General features: G+C 39.3%; 2 protein-coding genes across 7 annotated transcripts; both read right to left on the minus strand.

Moving 5' to 3' along the window:
• Positions 1-6: 6 nt before the first annotated feature.
• Bruce (BIR repeat containing ubiquitin-conjugating enzyme) lies at positions 7-22,259 on the minus strand. 6 transcript variants are annotated; one of them, XM_015981758.2, is made up of 21 exons: positions 22,003-22,259; positions 21,769-21,950; positions 21,590-21,715; positions 21,306-21,541; positions 18,775-19,223; positions 17,637-18,734; positions 14,153-15,404; positions 11,178-12,408; positions 8,790-9,893; positions 8,407-8,721; positions 7,323-8,354; positions 6,778-7,272; positions 6,308-6,725; positions 6,029-6,254; positions 3,977-5,973; positions 3,638-3,922; positions 3,381-3,590; positions 2,626-3,336; positions 1,658-1,841; positions 1,361-1,605; positions 7-1,309 (listed from the first exon to the last, which is right to left on the minus strand). In XM_015981758.2, exons 1-21 carry the CDS (start codon positions 22,199-22,201, stop codon positions 318-320), a joined length of 12,987 nt encoding a protein of 4,328 aa, XP_015837244.1. In that variant the 5' UTR covers positions 22,202-22,259; the 3' UTR covers positions 7-317. The 6 variants fall into 6 exon arrangements, with proteins under 6 accessions (XP_015837244.1, XP_008195669.1, XP_008195668.1 ...); XM_008197447.3 differs by having other exon boundaries at positions 3,638-5,973; positions 17,637-18,719; XM_008197446.3 differs by having other exon boundaries at positions 3,638-5,973; positions 17,637-18,722.
• A 200-nt stretch (positions 22,260-22,459) lies between these two features.
• LOC662683 (small ribosomal subunit protein uS5m) lies at positions 22,460-24,122 on the minus strand. Its single transcript, XM_968766.5, has 4 exons — positions 23,873-24,122; positions 23,696-23,821; positions 23,412-23,639; positions 22,460-23,355 (listed from the first exon to the last, which is right to left on the minus strand). The coding sequence occupies exons 1-4, from the start codon at positions 24,027-24,029 to the stop codon at positions 22,538-22,540; spliced, it is 1,329 nt and encodes a 442-aa protein (XP_973859.2). The 5' UTR covers positions 24,030-24,122; the 3' UTR covers positions 22,460-22,537.
• Between the last annotated feature and the right edge of the window lie 3,776 nt (positions 24,123-27,898).

Here is a 27,898-nt window from a genome sequence, read left to right on the forward strand (position 1 = left end):
ACCAAATAAAACAAAATTATTTTATTTTCCTTAAATCACATTTGTGTCTTAACAGTAATTTCAAATGAACGAACTTTACAGTCATAATACAAAAAATTTAATTACAAATCACTGTAAAAAAATCACTTATGACACAAGTAAAACTGGTAACCACTTCTCTGATCAGCCATGCAGTTTTAATAATAATGTAAAAATCATAATACGATTACCAAGACGTATTGATGAATCAACGATGAGAAATACCGAAAAGCTATGGGAATTTGTAAAAATGTATTGTCTAAATTTTGGTAAAAACAAAATAAATGCAAACAGTTGATCTATGTTGCGTCAAACTCGCACATTTCCTTAACCATCTTCTCCATGTCGATATCCGCGTCCATCTCCTGCTCGTTGCCCTCCAGCCCGTTAACCGACGCACTCGTGGTCTCCATCTTCGGGGCCGGGTCTTCCTCCACCACGCCTTCCGGCGGCTTCAACTTGGTCAACTGCTCCTTCAACTGCTGGAATATCTTTTTGAAACTGTCGATATTCGCCGTCGGCGACCTCTTATTCGCAGTCCGCGATATCCTCTTCTCCGTGATATCGTTCTCTAGGTCTTTGATCCAACCCTCGACCTGCGCCAAGATCTCGTGACGTTTCAAATAGAAATGCGTGTAAATAACATCTTTAAAACACAAACAAGGGTTCAGAATTTGTTCTAACATGGCCCACCTGACCGTGGCTTGGGACACGTTCGCGTTGTATTCTCTAGAACTCTGCGTGCCGGCCGGCGTCCCGCGGGACCTTTCATAGCCCGGCTCGTTGAAGTAGGGCTCTGGCACAAGGATCAGGCTCTGGATAGACACCAGGACCTGCAGGAAGTTGGAGGTTTGGGCGTTCCACTTCTCCTCAGGCCGTCCGTGCCAGGTGTTCAGCACGGACAGACAAACCTTGCCGTCGTTATATAAATTCGGATTAAACCTAATAGTGTGGTGTCCCGTCGTTTCCAGGTTGATCATCATGGGGGACAAGGGGTAATCCGGCGGGAAAAAAACGTCGAATTCGAAGCAGCCGTTGGCGTAGGGAGTGTCCGCAGGGCCGGTCATCAGCACCTTCATGACGTCCAACCGGGAGGTGTCGTAACGAACGAAAACAGAACTGCTGTAACTCAAAGGCAGACTCGTGGATAGGGTTACGGCCTCCTGCGCTATCCGCTTGACACGCGCCGGGTGCGACTGCTCCCCCGTCGATTTCGCGTTGTTTTCAAAATGGTGCGACACCGCAAACTTTACACCACCTTCAGGCAATTCCGTGATCATTTCGTACGAACCTAAAGACCGCGAAATAAACAATTTGAAAGAGGGCGCTCATTGAAACATACCAAACTGCAGACTCTTCATTATCTTGAGATATTTCTCTTCCAAAGACGCAAATATGACCCGATCCACGGCAACTTCCCCTTCGCTATCGTGGTCCGAGTCTACGAGGCCGCTTGTTACCTTAGACACCAAATTGGCGGTGTCCTGGATGTCGGGCATTAAAGTCGCCAGACCTTCACCCTGTTCAAGTTCTTCGAGTTGTTCCCGAAGTTTGGTTTTGAATTTTGTATTTGTTTTAGTGTTGAGTCTACAAACACACGAGTGCAACATACCGCAAGTTTAGAAATTAAAATATTTACCTTAATTTAGAAGCATAAGTATCAACGCAAGTCTTCATGCTTTTCAATAATGAACTAATAGATGGTTCGTTGATGCGGGTTTTTTGAGGCAAGAGCAAATCCACCAGTTGCGAACTAGTAGCCAAGGCTCTTAATAGTTGCAAGGCCGCTCTGTAGAGCGGTATATGCCGGGCCATATCTAAAACTATTGGAAACGTTTGTAGAAAAAATAGTAAATAGAAAAAAAATGGGCTAGTGCTTTAATATTATTTTCGAAAACAAGTAATTTTGAGACACTACAAACGACTATATTCCATTGTATTAATTTGTTCTAAGATCTAATTGAATCTATGTTGTCAATCCAGCACGAGGTGCCACCAGAATAGGGCTTTGTTTCTTTCTCACTGTCAAGACATGTTATTTTATTGATAAAAATTAGGTCTAAACACTGTAACTATATGTTTAATTTGTAGAATATATGCTTAGTTTTATGTTTTTCGGTCGATTAATTTCTTGTGATGTATGTTTTGTAAAGTACAAGGCCAAGTCTATTTTGGTCAAGAGTTTAGAATATGGGCTATGACATATAATAGAGGTAAGAAATAAAAAAAATAAAAAGATAATTGAAAAAAAAAGAAAATTAAAGATAAGAAACAAGAAGATAAAAAAAGAAGCTAATAAATAAGACATCAAAAACTAGTGAAAATTAAGATATCCACTTTAACTTAAACAGTGCGATGCTATAATAGATAAGCACAAGATAAACATTTAATATCGTCATTTTCTTAAAAGATAATTAAATTCATACCTATAGCCCATATTTGGGCACTGTTCCATTTTAGCGCCTAAACTGCAGTTTTGTTTAATGTTCAATTTTGATAATATTGTTTATTAATAGCAATATAAGACATTAATAAAAAGTTGATTTCTTAATAGTTTTTTATTTTTGACCCAAACAAAGTGGTAGTCCATATTTATTCAGAACTTACCTGAATCGTTCCTCAGATACGAGCTAAGCGCCGGCAAAAGCGAGCTATTGGCCAAAAGGTCATGAAACGACGACGGCAAAACATCTTCCATTAACTCATCCGCAGTTTCCCCGTTGGGACTGATATAGCTCGCCAAAACTTGTAACAGGACTGTCACGTGCTCCTCTTCGCTCTTTTGTTTAAGTAGGGCTTGTTCAACGTTCCAGATTTGTTGAGTCGAACCCGTACCGTAGCCTGTACCTTTGGCCCAGTACAACTGGGAGCGTTCGTCCTTCCCTTTTGCGTCTTTCTGGCCCTCTTTCTCGTTGTTTTGAGTCTGATGGGTGAAAATCCCCAAACAAGCTAAGAGCAAGTGGACCACGCCCGTATTAATGCTGATGCGTCGGAGAAGCCGGCCATCGTCGGTGCTCAAAGGTGTGGCATCGTAGAGCTTTCGGAGCACTTCAAAAGGCAACGTGGGGAGCGAGTCGGCAATCGGGGACTGGAATATATCACCGCCTTCGCCGTCGTCGGTCACACCCAATACTAAGCGCAACAGACATAGAGCCTTCTTCATGTCTTTGAGAAGGACTTCAGCGTAGCCCGGCAGTCGGAGAAAGAGACCAAAGGCAGTGAGAGAGTGAGCTGGAACGTTTGAAATAAGCCCTGATGACTTTGAAGGCGAACTGGTCCCGACTGTTTCTTCGACATCTTCGTAGATATCGTCGCAGTCTGCAAAAAAATTAGTCCCGAACACAACAAGACTCACAACGAACCTTCAACTTTAATCCACTCGGAGTCCGATTGTTCGGACGTGGTTTTCTCCTTAAGTGGTGGCCGCACTGCCTCTGGGTACACCGTAGGCAAATGCCGAGCCAGTAGCGCCAACCCACCCATCGAACTGAACACTTGTAAGGCACTACTGAATGGTTGTTGCTGGTACAAACTAGAATCTACTTCACTACTTTCACTTTTTTTATCACCATCTGCAAGCAATCAATTAAGTTTTGCCAAAGTGTAATGTGTTACTCACTTTTGTTTTGACAAACGACTAAATGGACACACGGCCAATCGGCAGTCGTCCCCTTCGACTCAATCAACCGCAGCAGTTGCCCCAGATTCAAGTTGAGGGGCAAGGGCTGGTCCGAGTACGCCTCGCACTTGATCAGGCGTCCCCCAATAACGTCCCCACTAGTCAGACTTTCCGTCGCCGTGTACCTCTTCTTCTTCGACTGGGGCGTCGAGGCGGCTTGATTTTTGGCGTCTTTGGCACGTTTATCTTTGGCAGTAACACCCGCAGCCATGCTCAAGTCTGAATCTTCGGGGAACCAACCTTTGAATAGATCTTTCTTAGTGACAAAAGGTCGCTTACTCGAGTTATTCGTCTCCATCTTGTAGGTCGTGTTAAAATAAATGTGCTGCTCTAGGATGTCGGCTAGAGTCGTATTAGTGCTCAAGTAGAGCAAAGCCCGGTTGTAGGTCTGTTTGAAGGCCGGATGCACCGGCAAGTACGCCTGAGTCAACTTGACGCTTTTATACAAAGTCTCGTCCGCTTTAATACTGACGGGGATCTTCTCGTTTTCCAGCAGTAGCTGAAGAGTCAGCCGACGCATGAAACCGGAGATTCCATTACTTTGCAAATCTATAACTTTGCATAAAACATTCGCCAGTCGCGCTTGATTACTAGGGTGACAAAGGCAACACTTCGACAAAAACTTGACACACACTTCCTCCAATTGGGCGTGCGCTTCTGACTGGAGATTCGACTTTTTCAGGAACGGTTTTTTGCACAACCAGTTGAGCAACTCGAGCCAAAACGACGAGCCATCGGACGACCCCAGCCAATCACGCATCGTTTTCTCGTCGCTAACATCAGTGAAGAACTTTAAAATCGCAGTCACGTTCTCCAGTTTAGCCATTGGGACTGAATTATCCTCGTTTGAAGTACAAAACTCGTATATGGCACTGTTCAACATCTTCGGGAGACCGGAGTCTAGCAACTGTTGGATGGCCGAGGGTGAGCGACTCACCAAGGCCACGGTTTCCAGTTGTTCGTTCGAAAGACTAAGTTTCGAGAGTTCGCCCATTACCAGGTGGCCGTACCATTCCGAATCTAGCTCGAAGGTTTGTTTGTTATCGTCGGTCATACTTTCGGAGTCTTTGCGGTCGTCGGAGATCGAAGCGTCATGATCGGTGGACAAATTCGGAACTAACACTCCGATTCGTTGTAAAAGCACCGGGAAAAGTTCAGGCCTTATGTAACACAAACTGCACAACAGGGAGTCGAGGGAGTATTTAAGCGCGATGTTGTTTTCCACGCAGGTTTTAAGGTTGTAGATCGTGTCGAAGAAATCTAAAGTGATCATTGACGGTAAGTCGTAGCTGACTCGAGCCTGATTGGCCGACCACAGAATCGAAGCTATGCTAGATATGTACGCAGGGTTGCACCCTTGCGTATTTCCGGTTTGCATCGCTTCGACTGCGACACTTTGCAACCACTCCAGCATCATCTTAACGCGGTAGAAAGTATCAGAATCTTGATGTTCGCAAATCTGGTACAACAATTCACAAGCTGATTGGTACCCCGTTGCATTTATCAACAACCTGTCTTGCCAGGCATTATCGGCGAAATTTAGCGGTTCTATGATACTCGACCGACTGTTCAGCAGAATTTTGATAACATTGTTTCCGTTTTCCAAATTGTGCAAACTCAACTCCCTTAAAACCTTCTCCAAACACGGTAAATAGATCGGAAGCACGTGGGATGGTACTAGAAGCAACTCGCAACAAGTACTCAACAATCTCGGTACTCCAGACGCACACGCTATCACTTGTTTTGCCAAATCCTGCTCTGTCGGTAACGTAAAACAGTGGTGTAGTAACCTTAACCAGCCTAAACTGTGGCGACAGTGTGACTCATCTTCGACCGGATCGGCCAAGTTCTGATTGGTATTTCCGCCAAAAGCCAAATTACCCAAAAGACGGATTTGCGAAAGCCCGATATTGTTAGCATCACGTGGACGATACAAACGAATCAAGACACAATTGACGACTTCCGGAACCGGCAAGTGTAGCCTGATGAAAACCATACCACTGGTAGGAAGTGGCGGACACACAGGGACTAAACGCGAAGGACCATTGGCTGAGACTTCCAAGGCTACAGCTGAAGGACAAGTCGCCAGGGCACTCAAGTGTGGCTGCAAATGCACCTCACGCAGTAAAATCGCACTCGGGAGTTGCAAAGTGAGTTCAGTGTGGGCTTCGTCGGGGTAAAAGTGGTAACTCCATTGGGGAGTTCGTGCCCGGCGGTGGGTCGCAGCCGTTCCTTGAATTAGGACTTCCGCCGGTTGGGCTGTCCCTGATGGGCAACTAACACAACAACATTGGCGTAAATAATTGTGCAAAAAGTCTTTACCCGACTTACCTTATAGTGCAGCAAGGGGCGAAATTAACCAAAGACAATTTATTTTCGATGGTTGCTTGTTGCAGCTTCCTTGAAGCCGATGCTGACGCGATGGCTGTGCTAGCGTCAGAAGTGGGATTAATCCCACTGAAGTGTTGCATGACTATGGAAATAGTCCCTGACTTGGAAATGGTATTCGGAGTGTTGCTACTCGTTACGAAACTTCGGCCCAAAATTTCAATACCACCTAATCACCAATCAAGATAAGAACTGATCGATTTCGATTTTTTTAGAAAATACCTGCGGTGAGGAAATTCCGAATAGCCTCTTCATTGTTCAAAATTTGCAATAGGAACCACAACAAAGGCTCGCTCAGTTGAGGCGCATGTGCTAAGAATTGAAGCAACGGTGGTAACACCAACTTTTTATCAGAGGTTCGCTTAGCTAACAGGGCTAAAACGTGGAACACTGCGTCTCCAACGTTACTCGGTTCGCTCAAGTTGGAAAAGGCCGCTTTTTGCGAGACATTTGCTAGCATACACAATGACGAGGATTTGCAAGCTGCTAAAGACTGGCACAGACGCATAATATTAGCGTGGTATTGGAGGACAAGATCGGCGAAATTTTCGCCACGATTGCGCATCGAGTCTTGTTGGATTTGCTCGGCCTTGCTTTCGTCGGTTTGCGAAGTCGCCAAGGGCTCAACGTCCATTGCTTCCTACATTATTTAAAAAAAATATTTTGTTTCCAAGGAATGTGTCTGAACTTACCGGTTGATCGATGCCTTGTCTAAACTGTGTTTGCACCAATTTCCCCAAAAACTTCAAGAGCCGCAAAAAGAGCACTTCAGTGGAGACCTGTAGATCCATTTTGATGGGGTCCGAGCCCATAACACAGGCAAAAATCTCATTAAACGTCGTCGTGACCACGTTGTGCTTCTCCCCGATATTAATACATTTAATTTTATCAACATTAACAAAATACGAATGAACCAGAACACACGTACTCTCGAAAATACTCATCGCGATAGTCATATCGGCGTTAAAATAATCTATATCTAACATAATTTTCAACAATTTACACTGCACATCTAGAGGCCCTTGTCGTAGGGCAATTGGCCCTGTAGGTAGCACTAACTGGTGCACAATTTTCAACAAGAGAGTCTTTAACGATTTTCCTGCTTTGCTTCGGGGACTTTCCACGTAACACCTCATCAAAAGCCGGTCGAGAAAATCGTTCAAAGCTTTACATAACGAAGGTCCCGCCTGGAAAATTAAAGTGAAATTTAATTTCCCAACTGTGCGGAACAACTCACCAAAACTTTATCAATGAAGGTAAGCCCAGTCCCCGATAACAACCTCATGAAGACCTGGACGAAATCCGGGTGATTGACTATACAAGAGGCCATTCCGTACGAATCTGACCAATAGAGGGAAGACTCTGACGTTATATTACTATTACAGACCAAAGTCAAAGTCTGTAAGGCGACACACCACGTAATTAGAGACAAGCCCGGAGTCCAGGCTATCGCTGAAATCAAAGCCTTCACTGAGCTTTCTTTGAGAACGATTTGAGCAACGGCTGAAGGATCAAACTTATCGTCCTTGTACGGGTTATTCAAAGTCAGCCACAACTGCAAAATGTGCTCAATGTTTGCCGAGTCTTGCATCGGCAAGTTCTCAAACAACGAATCGAAGCACTGAGTCAGCATCGCAGTGTTACTCAGAAGAGACTCCGGTTGCAGCGGCAATACCACAGTAGGCCATGGCGCTAACGCATCTTCACTTTCGTCACCAACCACAGGCGCGTTGACACTTTGCAACAACCCTTGAGTATTTTTATTAATCAACTTCCGTAGCGATATTTCCGCTGATACGTCAACACTGAGATCAAGTCTCGAATCCAGCGCTACTGAATTAGTGGTGTGTGAGTAATTCGTTGGTTTCGGTATCTTCTTCGGAGTCGACATGGCTTCCTTGTCCAAAAACCCGTCAACAATTTCCTCTAAATCCGAATCGTCGGATTCGTAAACCGAAGGCAACTGGTTGTTGTTATTTCCAGTTTTAGGTGGCGCTGTTATTACAGGTTCGTGAACGAATGTCTCGTCGTCCGTGAATTCGCACAGGTTTGCCACGTCAGAGAGGAAATCGTTAGTGGCCCAGCTTGTGGAAGCCCCAGAGTCGGTGTCGTTTTCGTTTTCAACGACGTCTTGCAAGAGACAGGCGAGAGCATGAGGGGCCCATGGAATTTTCGAAGCGAGGCAAAAGCGGAACAAGTTCAAGAGCTGCTCCTGGTTCATCAGCTGGCCCAATTTGATTTTAGCCATGCTGACCAGGCGGGCCATTACCTAATAAAAATGATAAGATTTTTGTGTGTGTAAAAATACGATTTCCACTTACTTTAAACGAAAGCAAGAGCATGTCGGCACTGCTCGAATGGTCCATCGAGAGCACCAAAGTCAGCAGCCCTTTGGCCACAGTCAAACAATGATTAACGTCAATATGCTGCGGCATCTTCTTCTCGGTAATTTTCTCGATTACTGGTTCCGCCGCCGTCTCCTTCAGCTTCTTCGGCGCGAGTGGATTCTCCGCCGGCGAATTCTTCATATCCATGAACTTGTACTTAACTTTCTTCATCAGAAACTGTTGCGTCTTCAGAGCCGCATCCAACTTCGATGTGAGACACGCCGCATGGTTGGACAACGTCGACAAAGCCTAACAACCCCAAATTCGTTAACCCCCAATAAACCAACCCCAACCACCACCACCACTATACTACAAACCTGTACCTGAGCCGAAGACTGGACCAGCTTCTGTGCCGCATCCAAATTGTCGATTTGTTGCTTGCTGATGCGTTTGTAATTTTTCTTCCGGCTTCCGATTTTCGCACTTTCGGCATTGACCTTCCCGACGATTTCCCCAAACACCCAGTCCCATCTCGTGGCCGATTGGAGACTGTTCTTGCTTAGGTCCAACTGGAGCGAGAGATACATCAACAGCCAGGAGAGTAGAGGGAGATCCACCGAGACCGCAAGTAAATTGGAGCGATCTCCAGTCAAAGGAGCTAAAGTTTGCGAAACCACTCGAAGACCGGCGTCAATGACGGCGCTCCGTTCGGGGCTTTTCCGGCTCAAGTAAGCCAAGAGGATGAAAACGCGGTCTTGGGGGAATTTTGTTGTGTTGGATGTCGCGAACATTTCGGTCAAAGTGTCGGCGAGGAAATTGCCCCAGTAACTCTTCGTCCTGCAGGACTTGTCCAGGAAAATGGCGGTTAGTAACTGCAGACGTGAAGCTTGCGACACGCATAGCCCTTGGAAGAGCTTGCGACAGGTGACGGGATCGATTTCGATTGCTGAATCCAGCGTTAGTAGCACCTCAAGCAAACCTTCAGCGATGGCTCTAAGTTTATCGGTTGAGGCGTTCGGAATGTCTTTAGGATTTCTCGGCGAGACCGACATTTTACTAATACTCCCTTCAAGTCGATTCATCACATTTCGAATCGTGTTCAACTGACGCTGGTATGTGATTGATTCCTGATAAGCGCTAAAGATTTTACTGTGTTCGGGGTTGCTGGTATTAAGGGCTTTGTCTTTCATGATGTTCATATAAGTCGCCAGATGAGATGCATTTTTCATGTCGGCCACCAAGAACGGTCGTAAAAGCTCTTTTAATTTGGAGCAAGCCAAACTGTATCGACAGCTGATATCTTCGAAAAGTTTCGATAAAATTGTTAGTTGCTTATCTAAGTCAGTGCAAGCCAAGTTCGAAACGTTTTGGGACAAATCCGGTGGTACTTCTTCAGGGAGAACTACCACGTGGCCGTAAAAGTAACCAATAGGGATTCTGCATCTCGCTGTAGTCATTCCGTAACGACCAACTGTGGTAATCTAGGAGAGTTGTAAAAAATTCAATAAACAGTTCGGTATAAAATGATAATCTTCAGAATTTGATTTTAAGATTAAACACTAGCACAAAATAAAAGTATACAAATGTTATTATTAACATTAAATATTATTTAACAAACATTATTAACGTTTCATACAATAACAAAAATATTTTTCGTGTATATACAGTGAAATCTCCAATAAGCGGACGAGACCGACGATGACATGCTTTTTGTCCGCTTAATGGAGGTGTCCTCTTAAGAGGAATAATAATTTATACAAAGAAACAAACCAAAATGAATTTATTAAAGATGTAGTAGCATCATAAAGTTTCGTACAAGTCTTATTCAACTATTCCTTAGAAAAAATAATATTTTTTCTTCAAAATCAATATTCGCGAATTCACCAAAAATGTCCTTAAAACTTATATAGTGACAACTTCAGAACTGTTCTATCCACCTTTCAAATGCCTTAAAAATTTTATTTTCAACAACTCTCCAGTTTTCATCCTGGCAATTAATCCAAAAAGCAAAATGTTTTTACTACGCGCTTTTACAAACTAATTATAAGTTATAAATTGATAAATATTTCCGATACTTTAATTAAAAAAAATTCGCTTTTCATAAACATTTCCACTTCTATGCCAATTCATCTTGATTTTTAACCATATTTGCTGCTTGTGTTTTTCCAATTTATTTATTTGCTAAAATTTCATACATTTTATGAATTTTTTCTTTTAATGGTAACATACGCTTTTTTAGTTTTATCTGCTTTGATAACGCAATATAAAGAACAAATTGATGTAATAACGAATGCATATAGTTGATAAATGCAATGCAATAAATAATACACATAACTTTAAAACCTCTTCTGAGGTCTGAATATGAATAATTTTAACAATGAAATCAAACATAGACTACCTACTTTTGTAATTCGCCGAATTTTCTGACAGATTGTCAAAGTAATAATTATTAATAAAACACGCGCGCGTATGACTTGCTGTCCGCTAAAGGAGAGGTTTTGTCTCCAAAGATTCGAACTGCATAGTCCGCGTCCGTTTATTGGAGACACCGCTTTGAGGAGAAACAATACCATTTAAAATTAATTATTTTAATTCATTTTTTTATTTTATTATTTTATTATTATTGTTTTAAATTAAATTTAAAAATGATTAGCTCAAATCAGAGTCAACAAAATTGTCCATTTGTGAAAAGAGGTCCGCTTATAGGAGATGTCCGTTAAGAGAGACTATAATTCTAATAGAAAGAAAATTAATTAAAGACTTACCTTCATGTATCGGCACAGCGGCGCCGGCTGCAGATCATTCAACACCAAATTCTTCGACCCAATATCTGCAGCAACCACCAATCGAGTCCCATCAACATCTTCACTCTTCAGCCAAATGTCAATACTAACAGAGACCAGGTCATTGCAAGACGGTAGAAGAATATCAGTGAGCAAAATCGGTTGCCCGAAATCCAAAACCACGTATCTGCGAGCCCCCGAATGCATCCGTTCCACTACAATAACCTGTTGTGGCGGAGTTACTAGTAAGTGTTGCCACGGCAAACTACTATTAGTCGGCGGCGAAAGTAAACTCTCTGGTTGCCACACATTCTTTACTGCGCTACTTTTATTTTCCATTGAAGATTTCAAATCTTGATACATGGAATCTAATTTCTTTAAGAGGTGGTTGCCGACATCCACTGGTAACTCTCCGATTAACACTTCACAGCCGTTATCGTCCCACGTGCCCACACTCGAAGTGGTTGCTTGTGGATTCGAATTTTTGTATTCTTTAACGGTGACGGTCGGTTCTTCCACAAAATCAACCAAGTAGGATTTAAACTTGCTGTGGTCCATTTTGTCTAAAGAGCCCTGGCCATGGAATGGCGTAATTGAAAACGGTATCTCGTTGATAACGATGTTATTGATGTTATTTGAGGCATCGGCCCTTTCTAGTCTCGTCCCTTCACTTGCCGAAACGCAAGTGAAATGCAAAGGAACGGTTTCTATTAACCCTCTGTATATTTTCGGTGGTGCTAAATTTCGCCACTTCAGCTTCGTCTCAGTGCCTGACAACACATCTTTAGGGTTAATACTCTCTTTATTGAACGAATAGTTCTCGAAAAAGTCGTTATTCTGATTGGCGCTGTCCCCAGACACCGCTGTAGCGTAAGTGACGTATGTACTGGTACTTTTAGCGTAGGGTGGCGGTTCGATATCAAATAATTCTAGTTCTAGAGGAGTGCCGTATAGGCCGTAACGACTCCTGAGAAGTAAGTGGTACGGATTCGTTCGATTTTCTAACTCTTCGGACATTTTATTCAACAAAGTTACGCATTTGGTTGCAACGTATTGAGCGTTTTTCGAAATGACTTTAAGGAGAAGTGCGAAGATCCACTGGAGGCCGCCAGGTGACCGGACATCGGTGATTGTGTTCAAAAGCGAGAGAAGGGCCTTCAGGATGCTAAACTCGAAGTGGGAGCGCCCCGTCTCGCTCATGTTCTTAGCGCCACTAGAAATAATGAAAACATACAACAGGCTGTCCCAACGACCCGAAAAAGCTCCATAACTTGTATAATATTAAAGATATTGCCTTTTTTGTAGATTATAGCTGCGTTTCTGCTGTATGTTTCTAAAATATTGCGGTATACAGGGTGATTTTTCATTTTCATTTGCAAGGATTTATTTATCTACCGCAGCCCTTAAACGCTTTGTGATAAGTGAATATTTTTTTGCCCTCGATAACTAAAGGTTTCAAGAATTTTCTAGAATTTTTGAAATTTTCAACTGTCAAAATTCATGGTTAGTATGACTTTTTCAAAATGTTTTTCAAATGAAACGATCCTATTTTCTTAACGGCAATCGATATTTATGGTGACTTTTATCAATACGTCCTAAACCTAAATCTTACAGTTTTTGAAAAAAATCACAGAAAACTTTGTAATTTTCATAGTTAATCAAGTAGACCTTCTAAAATAGTCAACAATTGTCAAACTTCAATATTTTTTTTAGTTTGTAACTGGTTCATTATCGAATAAGCAATAAAACAAAAATATTTAATTATAGTTTATTATAACTTAGTGGATTATGTAAAGTATCCATCGAATTTTGAACTTCTTGAATGAAAATGGTGAACAAATATAACATTTTTTTTAATTAATAGCACAATTTTATCATATTTTTTAAAAATTTACTTGACTAAAAATGAAAATAATGAAACAAAAGTCTGTTTTGGCGATTATTTCAAAAACTGTAAGAGATAGATATAGAAGATGTTAATAAAGGTCTGCATAAAAATTGATGTTCTTTCGATTATCATTGAAAAAACAGGGTCATTTCATTTGAAAAAAAATGTTTTATAATCATCCATTTAAAAAAAATCATACTAGCCTTGTAATTTCGCAGTTGACAATCCTAAAGACTTGAGGATAACCTTTTGAACCTTTGGCTATAAAATACAAAAAGAATTATTTACTTCTTGTAAAGGTCTCACAAGCTGTGGTATTTTAAATGAACCCCCGAGTTTATACGGGAATTTAAAAATTCGCCATAAATTAAAATTTTAATTATTTCACTGTAACAAATAACGAATAATGGCCAAAGGGTACCATTTAAATTATTATGAGCTAAAAATTTCAATTTTCGACTACTAAAACAATTATTAATAATTTTTTTAATGTTAATTTTAAATATCTTTTGAGTATTCAGCAAAAGACTTAATTGTTAATGTTTTCAGACAAGGTTTTTAGATGCAAAACATCAAATTGGGTGTTCCACTTAAAATTTTTAAGTTATTCAACTTGCAACAAGTCTATTCATTTTTTACCTTCTTGAATGCAGTAAGCTAATAAAAATAATATATCCTTAAAGTTTGAACTGTCTTCTTTAAAGTTTGAAAAGTTCTACTTTTCTGAGATTTTTAGTTTTTATTACTAATTTAAAAAAAAAGTCCAAAAAATCAAGTTATTTCAAAAGCAAAGTAAAACCGACAAATAACAATTTAACTTAAAAACATAAGTTTGTGTTGTAGCACAGGTTGAAGCTAATTTCGGATTGAAAATAATTTTAATAGTATCAAAGAGTTAGTATGTTCGGCTTTCATAAAAAAAGCAATTAAAGGCCAATAATGGACTTTTTGACATCGTTGAGACATCCTGTACACATACAAATATTACGGCTTTATTTAAGCCTTAAAAAAAGTTGTGTTAAAACTACATGATAAGCAAACAAATTACAGACAAAAACGGAATACGTACTTGCAACAAACTTCGATTAACTTCATGCACTTATGTGCAATGCTTCGTTCGCCGAGGAGAAGACACTGTTGGAGGAGCTTCGCCAAGTTGTACTCAATCACGTATAAAAATTCCATCTGCTGATTAGGCACCTCCCCGTTGTTACTCCTATTCCTAATCAAACGAATGGACGCAATCCACGTGAGTACATCCAACGACAAAGAAACCGACTCATTTGACGAATTATTCATTGCTGTTAGCAGCAGCGACTGGACGCAGGAAATAGACTCCAACATGAAATTCCTCTGACTCCTCTCATGCGGAATTTCAGTATGTTTGGAACTATACACCGTAATACTCAACTCGTGAATGCAATCACACCCCATGTAAAACTCATTTTTGTGGCTGGCACACTGACCCGTCTTGTCCTTGCTCTCGGAGCGTTTCCTCTTGGAAGCAGTTTTGTTATTAGCCTCTTCTTTGGAATAAACAGCCCTGATGTGCAACAGCAAGGTCCGATTCCTCGACTTGAACAATTTCGGACTGGTCAAAGTAACAACACCGCATTGTTCCGACAAGTCCAAACACGAGGCAATGTTCACCGGACCTGCCAGAATATCGGCATTGTGTGCCCTTAGATACTCCTGACTGATAACGGGATTATCGGCCCACTGTTGCAACATATCTATAGTTATGGTTTCGTCCACAGCAAACTTAACGTCTTTTTTGTGCCCAATCCCGCTCGTGTTTTGCCGCAAAAGCGTCACTTCGACATGCGGCAACGCCGTCGACGATTGCAGACTGAAGTGCACGTCCACGTGGCCCAGAGACATGGGACTGGGCAATGTGATCTCGAAGATGTGCTCATCCCAGGTGGTTGTGTCCGTTTGCAGTCGCCACGTTTTCGTATACTGGTCGCAGTCGGTTTTGAGGCTTTGGGGGTACCTTCTCTGTCTTTGAGCCTGCTGGATTTCGCTCCAACAGGGAGGAACTACAGCGCAATACCCTGCTCGTAACGGTTCGAATTGACACAAAGCGTGCAATCGTTTCAAGTCTATCAAAGAAATTATTTCGGGAGGGTCGTGGAAACAACGCGTCATTTCACTTCCGTCGAGTGAATCGCTGGTTTGGGCGGGGTTTGATGATGTACCGTCGGTGGTCATCCCGAACAAGTCGTCTTCCTCGTGGTCTTCAGAGGATTCGTTGTCGGTGTCGTTAAGGGCATAGAAGTGCAGGGAACCTTTCGCAGTGGAGGCGCACAAGCGCTCCAAACCTGAAAAAATTGCGTTAAGAATATCGAGAGTAGGACAGGTGTTTTCAAACCAACATAAAACTGTTTTTCTACACAAATATTTACTTTGCCTGACAGGATACAGATGATTTTTTATTTTAATAAAAAAACGAACACAAAAAAAAGAAATGCAAAATATATAAAATGCAATGAGAGAGCAATAAACCGCCAATCCGTTTCTTTGGTTATGTTTCTTTATTAGTTTCTTTTTAATTTTCATACTTTAATTATTAAAGATAAAATGTAATTAGAATAATAAATACAAACACTTGCAACAAACACAATAAATATAAGGATTCTAATTAATTACCGGTAACACTTATAAAGAGATTAGATCCAGTACAACAGTACAGAACACACAGATAACACAAAAAAACATGAAATAAATGATAGGCATCTTAGAAAAAAGATTTATTTTTATCAAGCTAGAATCTGATAATTCTAGTAATAAAAATCACAAAATCATAGTCCATTTACGTCGTTTTAAGGTAAGAATTGGTTGTGGAGTGTATTTTTTATCAGTCGTCCAAACCATTTCCACAAATTTTCATTTCTGGTCAGTACCCACCAAGTTTAAAGAAATTTTTTTCGCTCAATCTCGTTAAAAATAAACCGAAAAACAAAAAAAAAACATTTTCGAATGTTTAAGCACATTTTTGAATAAGAGACCCAATTCTTCCCCTAGTTTCTTTCACGACTCCGAGCAAAACATTCCTTTGTTTCTAAATCAGTTCAGAAAATCCACAGTCATTCCAGGAAAAATGCAACCTGACCCCGAAATTTCAAAATGATTTATGTACTGTTAAAAATACAAAATACACGCTTCGCATTATATTTTACAACAAAAGAGTTTCTGAGAAAGAATATCCATTTAAAAAGAAGTAATTCATTGGATTCCACAATTTAACATACTTTAGGCGATAACATAAAATACTGACGTACTACAACTGTTGGATATTTTTAAATGGTACTTTTCTAGTTTCTGATAGTTTAGAAAATGGAATTGATTAGTAATATTACTTTTTTATCTTTATAACTTTTGTTGTCCCGTCCGTTATCGCAAACATAAAATGTTCTTATTTCTCAGTGTTAAACAAAACCAAGAATTTTTAAATTCCACTCTAATTTTAATATTGTTAAAGTCTTGAATATTTAAAACCTGTCTGAATAAATTTTAAAAGCTATTTTCACACACAAGATGTTTTTTCTTCCATCTGTCATGTCTCGTCCGTCATGTGTAAACAAAAAGTAGCTTAATCAATAATCAGAAGTCGTTGTAAATTGCTTTATTCTTCGGTTTTGTGGTTTAAAAAGTTTCATCAGATTCCGCGTTTTACTTTAAAAATAGTTGTTGGAATTTGCGCCTTTTAAATTAACAGATTCTATAACAATTGTTTCACGATATAGGGTCTTTTTTGTGTCTCGTCCGTCATCATTTTGTATTTCTTTTTCCTGCTCGTATTTAAAATTCTTAAAATGTGGCTCTAATTATAGGTTGCAAACAATTTGACTGGTAATAAGTTCCTATAAAAAAATTCATTTCTGTAGCGGGTACTGTTCGCAAAAACTGAAAATAAAATCTAAAAATTTGTCTAGTGTCACGTCCGTTAAAAGGGCAAGACTGTCCAGCCAAAAGCCAAAAGCCAAAAGCAACATTTTGGCCTTTGTCGAGCGTTTAAGTACTTTTTTAGACTAAGACCACAATTTTTCATGAAATTTCAGTTAAAAAGACAAAAAAATCAAACCAAAAAAGCCATATTGGGCCGTGTAAATAAAGTGAAGTAAATGCTTTTACTAGTAATAATAAAATATAATTTATATTTTATGGGAGAGGAGATAAAACTATAGTAAAATCTTTTGCTACATTTTATTCCTTCTACCCATTATACGTGCCTTTTTTGACAAATTCAGTAATTTTATAGACGGAAACGTAATTACTGCGAACATTTTCCTTAAAAGTAACCCAAAGTGCTGTTATTACCGCCTTATGTGCCTTTTTAAGCTAAAAAAACGTGTTCTTTTTTGCTAAATCTTGCCAAACAGACCCAAAAAGTCATTACGTTATGCCGAAAATTTGATATTTTTCTCTTTTTCGGACGTTTTGGAAAGTTCTTAATTCAATTACTCGAACATATTTAATAAAAAATTCTTCTATTTAGAATTTCAAATAATTTCAATCAGCTTTCCCCACAAAATGTAAAAAAATAAGCTTACTGTTGCAATATGCCGCTGAAACAAACTTCTCGCTCTCCAACTGCGCCATGCATATGGTCTTCATCGTCGACAACTCCACGATTCTCACAGCCCCATCGACGCACACCATGACGATGTTCCCTACGACTCCATTCTTCCCTTGTTCGGCAAACTCCCCCAACTTATCCACCATCGGCAACATACTAACTTCTGTCGGCTTTTCATTATTATTCAATTCGCGCACCAAAACCGGCTCTTCAACCAACTTCACCATCTTCTGTGAGAAGTCCAAAGAATAGAGTATCAAAACGCTTTTACCGTCCAACGAGCTTTTCAACACGACTAGAACATGTCGACTGTCTTGCGTCGCGATAATATCGGAAATCTCCAAGTCCTGTCGCGATTTATAAGGCGCCGGTATCGACACACACTGCACCGCTCGACTATAATTCAATTTTTTGGCCGTTTTGTTGTTTTTCATTTCGGTAATGTGGTCGGAAATGCTCTTTTCGAACGTCTCCGAAAGAATGCTGCTCAACTGGCCGTTCATAAACGAATATTCCTGGTTGATTATAAAAGGCTCGGTTTGCGAAGCATCAGTTTCGGTAATTTGCATGTCAATGGGTAATACTCTAGGACCTGAATGTTGGGGTTTGTTAACGAGCATCGGAGGCGGGAGAAACACCTCGTCACTTTCACCAGGTATCAAAGTTTTGTAAAACGACGATAAATGCTCGACGAAGACGGCGTCGGGATGCACGTAATCACTGTTTTTCTGGTTCTCGTTTTGCGTTGATTCATTCTTGGGCGCAGTCACTTCAGAGATGGCGTTCACATCGTTCGGTTTACTCTCGTGATCCTTATCCTCCTTCTCCTTACTGTACATAAAATCGTAAACGACCAAATACAAACAACTGAAACTCGTCGAAGACGTTGCCGACTCCACCACCTCCATCAAGTTTTTATTCTGATCGTCGTAACTTCCAATCACCGGTGACTGGTATTTCTGGGCCCGACATCGGATTTGGAGGCCGCAAATAATAGTAGGGCGCGTGGACGTCGTCTCCGCAGTGCTCACAATCGCCAATGATGTTATTCGCTTTTCTGCTGGATATTTGACTAATGAGACAATACGTAACTACCGCTCACCCCAACTCACCTTCGTCGAGGTCGCTCCAGGTGCCTGGGACCCCGAAATCCTGTGTGTACTTCTCCAGAATGTGGGAATCAAATTGTGTGACGAAAAAAGAGTGTGTCCTTGAGATCTTCCCCGAGATGTCGAACACCGAGATCAGGCCTTCGGCGTTCGCCGATGGCAGAAGGTTGCTCAAGGTGCTCGTACCAAGGATTTTCACGTTGACCCCTCGATAGGTCGCGTCAATAGCCGGGTTGGTGGCGTAAGTGACCGATAATGGGACATTCTGGGTGTATTCGCCCATGACAAACGGACAACTGGGCGAATGCCGCTCGTGCTCGCTCCAGGGCTCGTCGGTGCGCTCCCAACAGACCAGGCACACGGTGCAAGTGAAGCACATGGCGCGGTCGTCCCCAGACGCGTTGGGCTGGTGGTAGAAGCCCGCCTGGGCCATTTGGTCCGGCAAGGCCCATCTACAGAATAGACGAGTTAATTTAAATAAAATAGAGAGGTGGACGAAATGGTCATATATATATTTTTAAAACAAAAAACCCCTTTAAGATAAGGACGAAAATGCATAAATATTGATATTGAAAGCAATTTTACTCAGTTATTTTTAAAGTAATCGATCTGGGTTAAGATTTTTTTTATTTGTTTTTAGGTCTAGTAATTGATGTGAAAGTTGCTTTATTTATCAGTAGACTTCATAATAAATACATTTTGTTTTAAAATCCCCCAAAGTATATTACTTTTGCCACTAGAGGCGTTGTTCGTGCGGTTTCTGTGGAGTGTCTTTTGGTCCCAACTCAAACCAAAGACGGATTAAGGTCACTTTTATTGTTGTGCAATTACCATAATATTTTTCGGTTATTTTAGAAGACCATTGACTGAAACATTTGAGCGAAAAAAGCAATTTTTCCGTTCGGAGTTTTTTTTTAATTTAAAGTTCACCTAACAATTTTTTTAACTCTTTGTAGAAATTGAAGAATTTATTAGCAGTGCCTCCTGCCTGTACATACATATTGTACTCTAAGTTTTCTGCTATAAAATTGAGGCGTTTATCAGTCAACAAATATTTTGTTTTTTAAACAAGAACGTTTCAGGCAGCATGACGGTCTTGGGTCAAAATATTTCGATAACAGTTCGGATATTGGACTTAAAGTTGCTTCAATTGCTTTACTACGATATGTTTTCTCAATAAATTTCATGATCAATCAAAACCCATTATTCGTTTAATAGCATACTTTGTATTATTAAGATTACAAACGTTTTGTCCAGCATCACGTGGAGTGTCAGAATTAAGTACATGGTTCTTTTAAAATTAACTCACCTGAATTATTTGCCCCACTGCATTCAGCAATTTAAACATTCAACTTCCCCACATAAATTATCCCTTGTAACATAGTTTATTATTAACTATATTTTAAAATTATGCAGTTGACAGGTGATTCTGCGCGAGCAGCAGACGCCGGTGGCTATCCCTCAATTTTCTGGGCACCGTTACCGGCTGCGAAGGCACTGCCTTATTAATTATGCATAAGAATTTTGAACATATGACAAGATTAAACCAATGTATTACTATTATAACGCCTATTATTTTCGCACATAAGTCATTGTCTCTATAAATTACTTCAAAACCTCTCCTTTTTTAATGTGGTAAATCCCAAAATAAGTTTTTGTCTGGTTGGAAATCAATATTTGACATTAAAATCGTTACATAAATGCGTAATTTTTTAATTCGTTTTTTATAGACAGACTTCACTAATTCAAAATTTTGGTGAAGAAACGACCATTTTATTTTTGTCCCCAGAAATTTCGTTGAAAAAGTAGGATTATGTTTTGTCAAAATTTAGATTTTTATGTTTTTTTGAACGTGATAATTTATTTAATTTTTTCGGCTTCTTGTCGGGTATTATTTCTTGATGTCATTGGGAATTTGATTTCCACAAATGCAGATTCATTTCCTAAAATCCGACCTGAAGTGGCTGTTAAAAATGATTTCTTTTTATTTTTATCTACTGCTAGGCCAACTTCTTGACATTTAAATAGTCACGTTTTCAAAAGCTCTTACAGTTTTAATTCTTACTGCACACACCATACCTCATATTTATTATCATTTCCATTTCCGCAAAAAATTATGTAAAATAAATTATACACGATGAATTTTAAACAAAAAAGTTTTACTGGGGTAATGGAGTGTATTTTATCGGCCATCAAATAAATAAATTGTTTTACGTTGAAAAGCAATAGGTCTCACGTTAATCTTTATTGCCTTATGCGTATCTTTGTTAGATTTTTTTTTATTCTCTAGAAATATAAAACTCAAAACATTTAGTTTTCTAAGAAGCTTCTGCGGCATTCAAGAGATTTAAATAATGACCAATTGATCTTTTCCAGTTTATGACCCCTTGCTGACGCAGGTAAAGACTGAGCCCTGGATGTATTCTGGTTACTTTGGAAAAGAATAATAATTGCTGAAAACTCCCGGACACCCTTAATTTCAAAGTCACAGGCCCCTTTATTTGAGCAAATGGTTTTGCGCCAAGTTCACTCACTTGTAGTCCATGTGGGGCCAATGGGTGAACGTTTCGCGTCGTTTGGCCTCGCTGGCCATAGACCTGCGGTCTGAAGCGCTCCCTTGTTCCCCACTGAGCTCCGAGAGGCGCTCTTGCACGGCTGATGCAACACTCAATTCTGGGGTGTGTTGGTTTTTTAGGAGTAGTTCTGAGACGCTGCTCATGGCAGCCATTTGGAGCATCTCCAAAGGGAGTTGGAGACAGACAGTGTTCCACTGGAATAGTGTTATTTAGGTGTGGTTGTTTCCCCAAAAGCGACTTACTTTTTGAGCTTTAATACCCTTCTTGGACTGTTTTTGAGCGTTCAAAATAACGTCGGTTAATTCGTTTATCACATGTTCAATACCGCTGACGTTGGCTGAAGTCAAGCTTTGTTTCAAGATGATTGCCTAAACGTGAAGGGTTGAGACCAAGTTGGAAATGAGAAATAGACAGTCGTTACCTCAGATAGTGGTAATTCGAGCTTGATTTCCTTCTTGGGATCCGATACTGGCTTCTGCAGAATACTGTCGAGTAAAAGCACACTGTTGTAGTCTGATCTGACTCCAATAGCTTGTCCATCACAAAACAGCACCCTGTCTTGTCCAGGAATGTACTTACAAGTTACTTCGTTTTGGTTTATTGCTGCAAAGGCTCGCCGGTGGGTTTCACTCCGCAAAATGTGGGTTTTATTTACCTGAGAGATAGCTGGATTGGAGAACAACACCCGAGTTGACATCCAACACCCGAACGATTCCACTGTTGGTACATATCAAAATAACGTTCAGTGTCGGGTGGTAAATGATTTCCTTGATGTCTGTGTCCGCATTTAAGTAACCGTCTTCGTTTAATAACCAAGGATCCTCAGCCATTTTGCTAAACACATCTTGCGCCATTGAAAACCACCATTTGTGGAAGTTATGACGAATGGCAGGACTGATTCTTTTGCGACAGCTGACAAGTCACGTTGGCGACACTGGCGCGCTTAATTAAAAAAGCCAAAAATTCCCAATCATTTCATTTATTCACGTGCTTAGAGCTAATCGAATTAATCCTCTTATCGCAGATATCGACAATTAAAGTATTTATATCGCCCAAGGTTACCACAAAACCATAAATTGCCAAAGCCATAAATAAAATATCACATTTAATAATAAAACAGTTTTTTCCTTGTATTTTTTATTATTCAAGTAGTATTAACAAATATTTGTAACTTCGCTAGTTTATTTACACTACGCTTCCGCTTCCTGCTCTTCTTCCTTCTTTGCACGCCTGAACGGCCTGCACTCGGGGTACTTCTCCGTCAGAAAGCTCCTAATTTCGCCATATTGCGCAATCAAATCGAGCTTGACCTTATCCTTATTCCTCAACTTTTCCTGCTTCTTCAAATAAGTCTCGTAAGACTTCAGCTTGGTATAGAACGGGGGATATTTCTTCTTCTTTAGGATAACTTTCCCATCAAAACAATATTGCGTAAAATCTAAAATTTCGTCTTTCCCGAGCTGATCCTCTTTTCTACACTGCGCCGGCGAAGCTAGCACAGTGGGAAAACACCCAGTCTCCTTGGTGAACTCCACCAGATGGAGTTTCTTTTCCTCGGCGATTTCCTGGTGCGTTTTTTGTCTAACTAGACCCAAAAGGAACGCTTTCATTACATAAGTCACGTTTGTGGACCCCTCAACTTTCGCGTGCAGATCTTTGATCCCCACAACTTCGCAGATTGTTTTGATAGCCCTGTGGCACTCCAAACCGTAGCCTTCGGGTTTCTGCCAGACGTAAATTTTAGTGGCCGCAAATTGGGTGAAAAAGTCGTGGTAGACGGTGTGGTTTCGGAATATTTTTATGTGCATTAGTTTCTGTGCTGAGCGGTTTTTAGCTTTGCGCATTGCTGTTCGAGGTTCGACACCCTTGCCGTTGGCGAAGCCAACCAAACCGTTCTTGTTACCGGTGATAACGGTTGCAGACACGCGGCGTTTGCGGCCGAAGTTTCCCTTCATGTTGAACACGGTTTTCAATTCTAGGACTTTAGTATCGAAACCGTCAAAATGGTCTAGGGAAATAATAGTACTGTATTGTAAATGACAAAAGTTTGGGAATAGGTAATACCTTCCCCAACTGGATCTGGGGGTCCAATGCTCCGTCCCGGCATTTTCGCCCCAGACCAGCCCCTTTCAATGGGGCTCAGTTTGGCGTGACGGTGTGTCCCCATTTGGTCCCGCAACTGGTTGAGTCTAGCTTGGCGTTCTGGGTCTTCAGGGAGTTGTTGTTGCTCTACTATTTCCTTTCCCCGGATTACGGGGGCTGTGAGGCCTGGCCACAACATATTGGCCTTTCCTACACAAAATCATTAATAGGAGAATCGTTACCACAAATAATTAACCCGTACGCACCTACTCCAATGATTTGGCCCCTATTCAAATCCTTAATGTTTTTCTTTGAGACGGTTTTACCACGACCTCGTTTTTTACCGGCATTACTTACAGTCGTGATTCCTTTCCAAAGGTCTTCAGCTGGCACTACAAGTCAACACAGTTAATAAATTTTTTTAAATCAGCAATCTGACTTACTTTTGTTAAAAAAATTCGTGTTTCGAGAAGCATGATTGAAGAGGGGCTGCTTGGGTAATTCGCGTTCTAACTTAATTAAAGTGTTAGTAACTCGACATTTTGTATTTAAAGTCAATTTTGATAGTGTTCTTGTCACATGAAGGAGTTGAGAGGCCATTTTTTAAAGTTATTAACAATTTTTTAGTGCTTGTATTTCATAACCTTTTTCCGGCCATGTTGACAATTCGCTAAGCATTTACAGATTCCCGTATTACCATGTATTACCCAGTTTTTAGAAGTGAATAAAATTCATAGATGTCTCTCTATACACCACCAGCAAATCAGGGATTTCCCCATTTAATATTATGATTAAATGATTAAAAAGATATCAAACAATATGGTCCGTTGTATTGTTCGATTTTTAATAAATTTACAATTATTTTTTTAGCTGTAGGTCTAGGGTGAAACACCTTTTCTCAAAGTTCCTTTTTTTAATATGAATAATTTTCCTTGAAAATAAACGTTGCCTAACAAAGGTCTATCCCTATTTTGATTGAAATTTGTACTTTAGTTTAAGCGTTTGGTTTCCTTGATTAAAAAAATTAGTTCCCAATATGAGACAACATGCTTTCTCAGGATAAGACTTCACATATTAGAGAACCAAATCGAAAATAAGCAACCGCTTTATACATTTTATTGAATATAATATAAAATAAAAATATACTGTTAGTTCTTTATTAATAATAACAACAATCAATACTATCTTGTTACTATTTCCTTCTTCTTATTCTAAATAAGTTATTCATTTGTAGGTACGATAACAGCACAGAAATGTATGCCACTGATTTCTAGCATTACCTCCTTGCTGTTGATAGGTATAGGATTTTATAATAAACTATTAACAATATAGAACAGTGGTGCTTTTTTAAAAAAAGCTTTAACTTGTAAAAAAATCTCAAATTAGTAACTGGCTCATAATCAAAGCAGGCACCTTTGCTTTAGTATAGCAAAATTATTAACATTTACTTATAAACATTTTTCATAATGTAATAATTGAGCCACTTATCGAACGGAACAAAATTTTTGTTTCTTGAGCGTGACCACCAAAATTTATTTCTGAATGAATGAAAGATAAAACACCTTTGCGATGTTTTTTACTTATAACTTATAACTAATGTTAGTAATTGTTACATTAACATATTATTAATATTATTATTTATACGTATGTTAGACAAATAAGTAGACGTAGTTGACAAATTTAATGATTGGCTGTATGATTATCTACTCATTAAAAAAATCTCGCTTTAATAACTTAATAAGTAACCTACCCACCTACATTCGAACGTATTTATGAAAAAAATCAAGATTGTATCTTCAATTAAACTTGAACTAAACTTTTCTTCTAATACCTCATGTCTTTATTTGATCGAGAAATCATAACTTTAATTTACTTAATACATTTACTTAATAACAGTCGATATCTTTATTTTTAAATAAGTATATTTATTTAGTCCTCTGAAAAAAAAGCATACATCCTAGACACCAGTCTTCCCTTTGGTGTTTTCCAGTGGTAGATCTAGATATCTACCTAATAAAATATTAATGGTGTTTTGAAAGTTAGAAACACTAACTAAATTTGTATAGTTATTATTATTACGAGAGCGAAAACTCATGCTTAAGGTTTGAGAACTGTCGTTGTGCAACGAGCGTGTGCGAGTTGCATACCTAGACACCCGAAAACTTTAAGTGTTTTTGTATGAGTGCTATTCAAATTTTTTTGTTGGACCATTTTAATTTAAAACACGTTGCTAAGGGTAGCGTGTTTTAAAATAGTGTTTATAACCTAAGATTCAGATATTAAAAAAAAGGCTTAAAATATTAATAACAAAAAAAAATAAATAAATACAGAAGAATTTAATTTTGTTGTAATCTATATTAAAATTCAATATTCATCTGTAATGTATACCTATAATATGTAGTTTTCAAGTGAAGTTATTTTTTCACAAAGAAGGATACCTAGAGCTATTTGTATGCCAAGAGAAAAGACATGTATTCTTTTCAAAAAATAAATTAATAAATCGGAAGGTGGAAAACGATATTTTCTTATAAGACGACGAAAAATTCGTTACTAGTTTTGTTTAATTTGACATAGAAATAGGTAGGTATTTCCCATTAAGTAAACAACAAATTCAATTTAAAACTTTCCATAAATACAAAAGAAATTTATTGGAAAACTTATACGAAAGAAGCCCTGAATAATGAATTTCTCCGCATGTCAACGAAAACTTGAAAACTAATAAATATAGATATAGAGAACGGTAATCTAGATCAATATAAAATTAGGTAAAATCTAGTGAGACATTTCATCTGGAAAACTTTTGTAACGGGTACATTAAATTCCTCAAACGTTACCTTAGACTTTTAAAGATTTTTAACTTTTTTCGGAATTTGAAAAAATCTAGACATTCTCCTTTAAATGCCTAAATACGATTTAAAATTAATCATCACAATCATAATAATTAGTCATCGATTATTGAAAAAAAAAAAGAGAAAAAATTCAAATGATTAATTTTATTAATCCTTACTCATGGAAAATAAACTCAATAAGAAAATATAAATGTTTTTAAGACCATAATTATAGACATTTTCCCCAAACGAGTGTGTATCATGGAGACAAAAAAGAAGTCACACCTCGGTTTACGATTACTCAATTATTGCAAAATGATTCAAATCATGTCATGTAATACAATATCTCAATAAAAGTCCACAAATGGACCACCTCATGCAGCGTCTCAAGAAATGTTGTTTTTATCAGTTGTGTACGAGTAAGCTGGCGTGCGTCATGGAGAGGCCCTCGCCGACGGTCAGTCCTCTGGCCGGGTCATCAAACGTTGTTGGGAGCGGTGCTAGAGAGCTCTTATAGAGAGTAGAGCGTGCTCCAAGTCGGACCGACGCCACCGCCGCTCTATTATCATAATATAATCAAAGAGCTCGCATTACGTCAAGTGGTTCCGAGTGTTGCTGTTGACAACAATCGTCTTTGCACTCGTTCTCCTATGTAAAACCCTTCACTGCCACAACAGTCCGAAGACATTTTTTTCAAAAAACTTACAATAAGTCATAAGCATATCGACACAGCCCCCCTTAATACACAATTTTTCAACTACACATCCCCTTAAGAAGGCTACCCCGCAATTACGCTCCGTTCACGTAATCAGGTACTATTGTGCCAGGAACTGAACCTATCATTACGACTAACAATGCTCATTCATCGCCTGCCACTTTAGCGATGTTTACTATCGCTAATCCGAGCTTGCATCCTGAATGGCAGGTACTTTGTCGAAGCAAAAGACAGTGGCATTCGAATTTTCAAAGAGTAATCAATGAAGCACAACGAAATGCTGAATTGCGATGTTTTCTCCATCGTTTTCGGATTATGTAATTTGCAACATCCGCTCGAAATGGGAAGTGTTCTCCAGATATCTGTTGATCGAACCAGTTGGGTTTCATGCGCAATTAGCATTGAGTTGGGGGTGGTTTTAACTGTAATGTTGTGTTTTTGGGAAAGTCAAACAGAAATGTAAAAGTTTTTACTATTATTTTTTTAATACAGTATCAAAAATCTCTTAACCATCCCGTGTCTGTGAGTAAATTCTCGAACTCTTTATAAAGTTGGTTAAAAACATGCATGAACGCTTAAAATAACACATTATTTTAATAATACATATTTTTTTTAATTCGACCATTTTTGAGCAACCAAAAAATGAAGCAAACACTCAAAATTTTCTGGAAATTTTCCTATCAACATTAAGGTTACTCAGAACGTCCGAAGAGGAGCTGTTCAAGCAAGCGCGTGAGGGCAAAATTTGAAATTGGATTTTTGAGAAAAGTAATAAACAAAATGCTTTCTTTACAATTGTATGTTGTTCCTAAATTCAGTCACTACCTCACAGGTCAGTTTGTATTTCATTTTAAGTATTTGTAACCGAGTTTAAACGGGTTAAAAAGTGATTTAATTTGTTGTTCTATTAAAAAAACTGCAATTTC

The sequence above is a fragment of the Tribolium castaneum genome, chromosome 3 (assembly GCF_031307605.1).
Source record: "Tribolium castaneum strain GA2 chromosome 3, icTriCast1.1, whole genome shotgun sequence".
In the NCBI taxonomy this organism is placed as follows: Eukaryota; Metazoa; Arthropoda; class Insecta; order Coleoptera; family Tenebrionidae; genus Tribolium; species Tribolium castaneum.

Excerpts from the sequence above, each read along its gene's own strand:
- Bruce (XM_008197444.3), bottom strand. The coding sequence starts at position 22,201 with ATGGCGCAAGATGTGTTTAGCAAAATGGCTGAGGATCCTTGGTTATTA. Across the intron at positions 12,409-14,152 it reads TTAATCGAAGTTTGTTGCAA|TGGCGCTAAGAACATGAGCG; the intron begins GTACGTATTCCG and ends CATTATTTCTAG. Across the intron at positions 5,974-6,028 it reads GCCCCTTGCTGCACTATAAG|TTGCCCATCAGGGACAGCCC; the intron begins GTAAGTCGGGTA and ends TTGTTGTGTTAG.
- LOC662683 (XM_968766.5), bottom strand. The coding sequence starts at position 24,029 with ATGGCCTCTCAACTCCTTCATGTGACAAGAACACTATCAAAATTGACT. Across the intron at positions 23,640-23,695 it reads GGGCCAAATCATTGGAGTAG|GAAAGGCCAATATGTTGTGG; the intron begins GTGCGTACGGGT and ends GATTTTGTGTAG. Across the intron at positions 23,356-23,411 it reads CCCAGATCCAGTTGGGGAAG|ACCATTTTGACGGTTTCGAT; the intron begins GTATTACCTATT and ends TTATTTCCCTAG.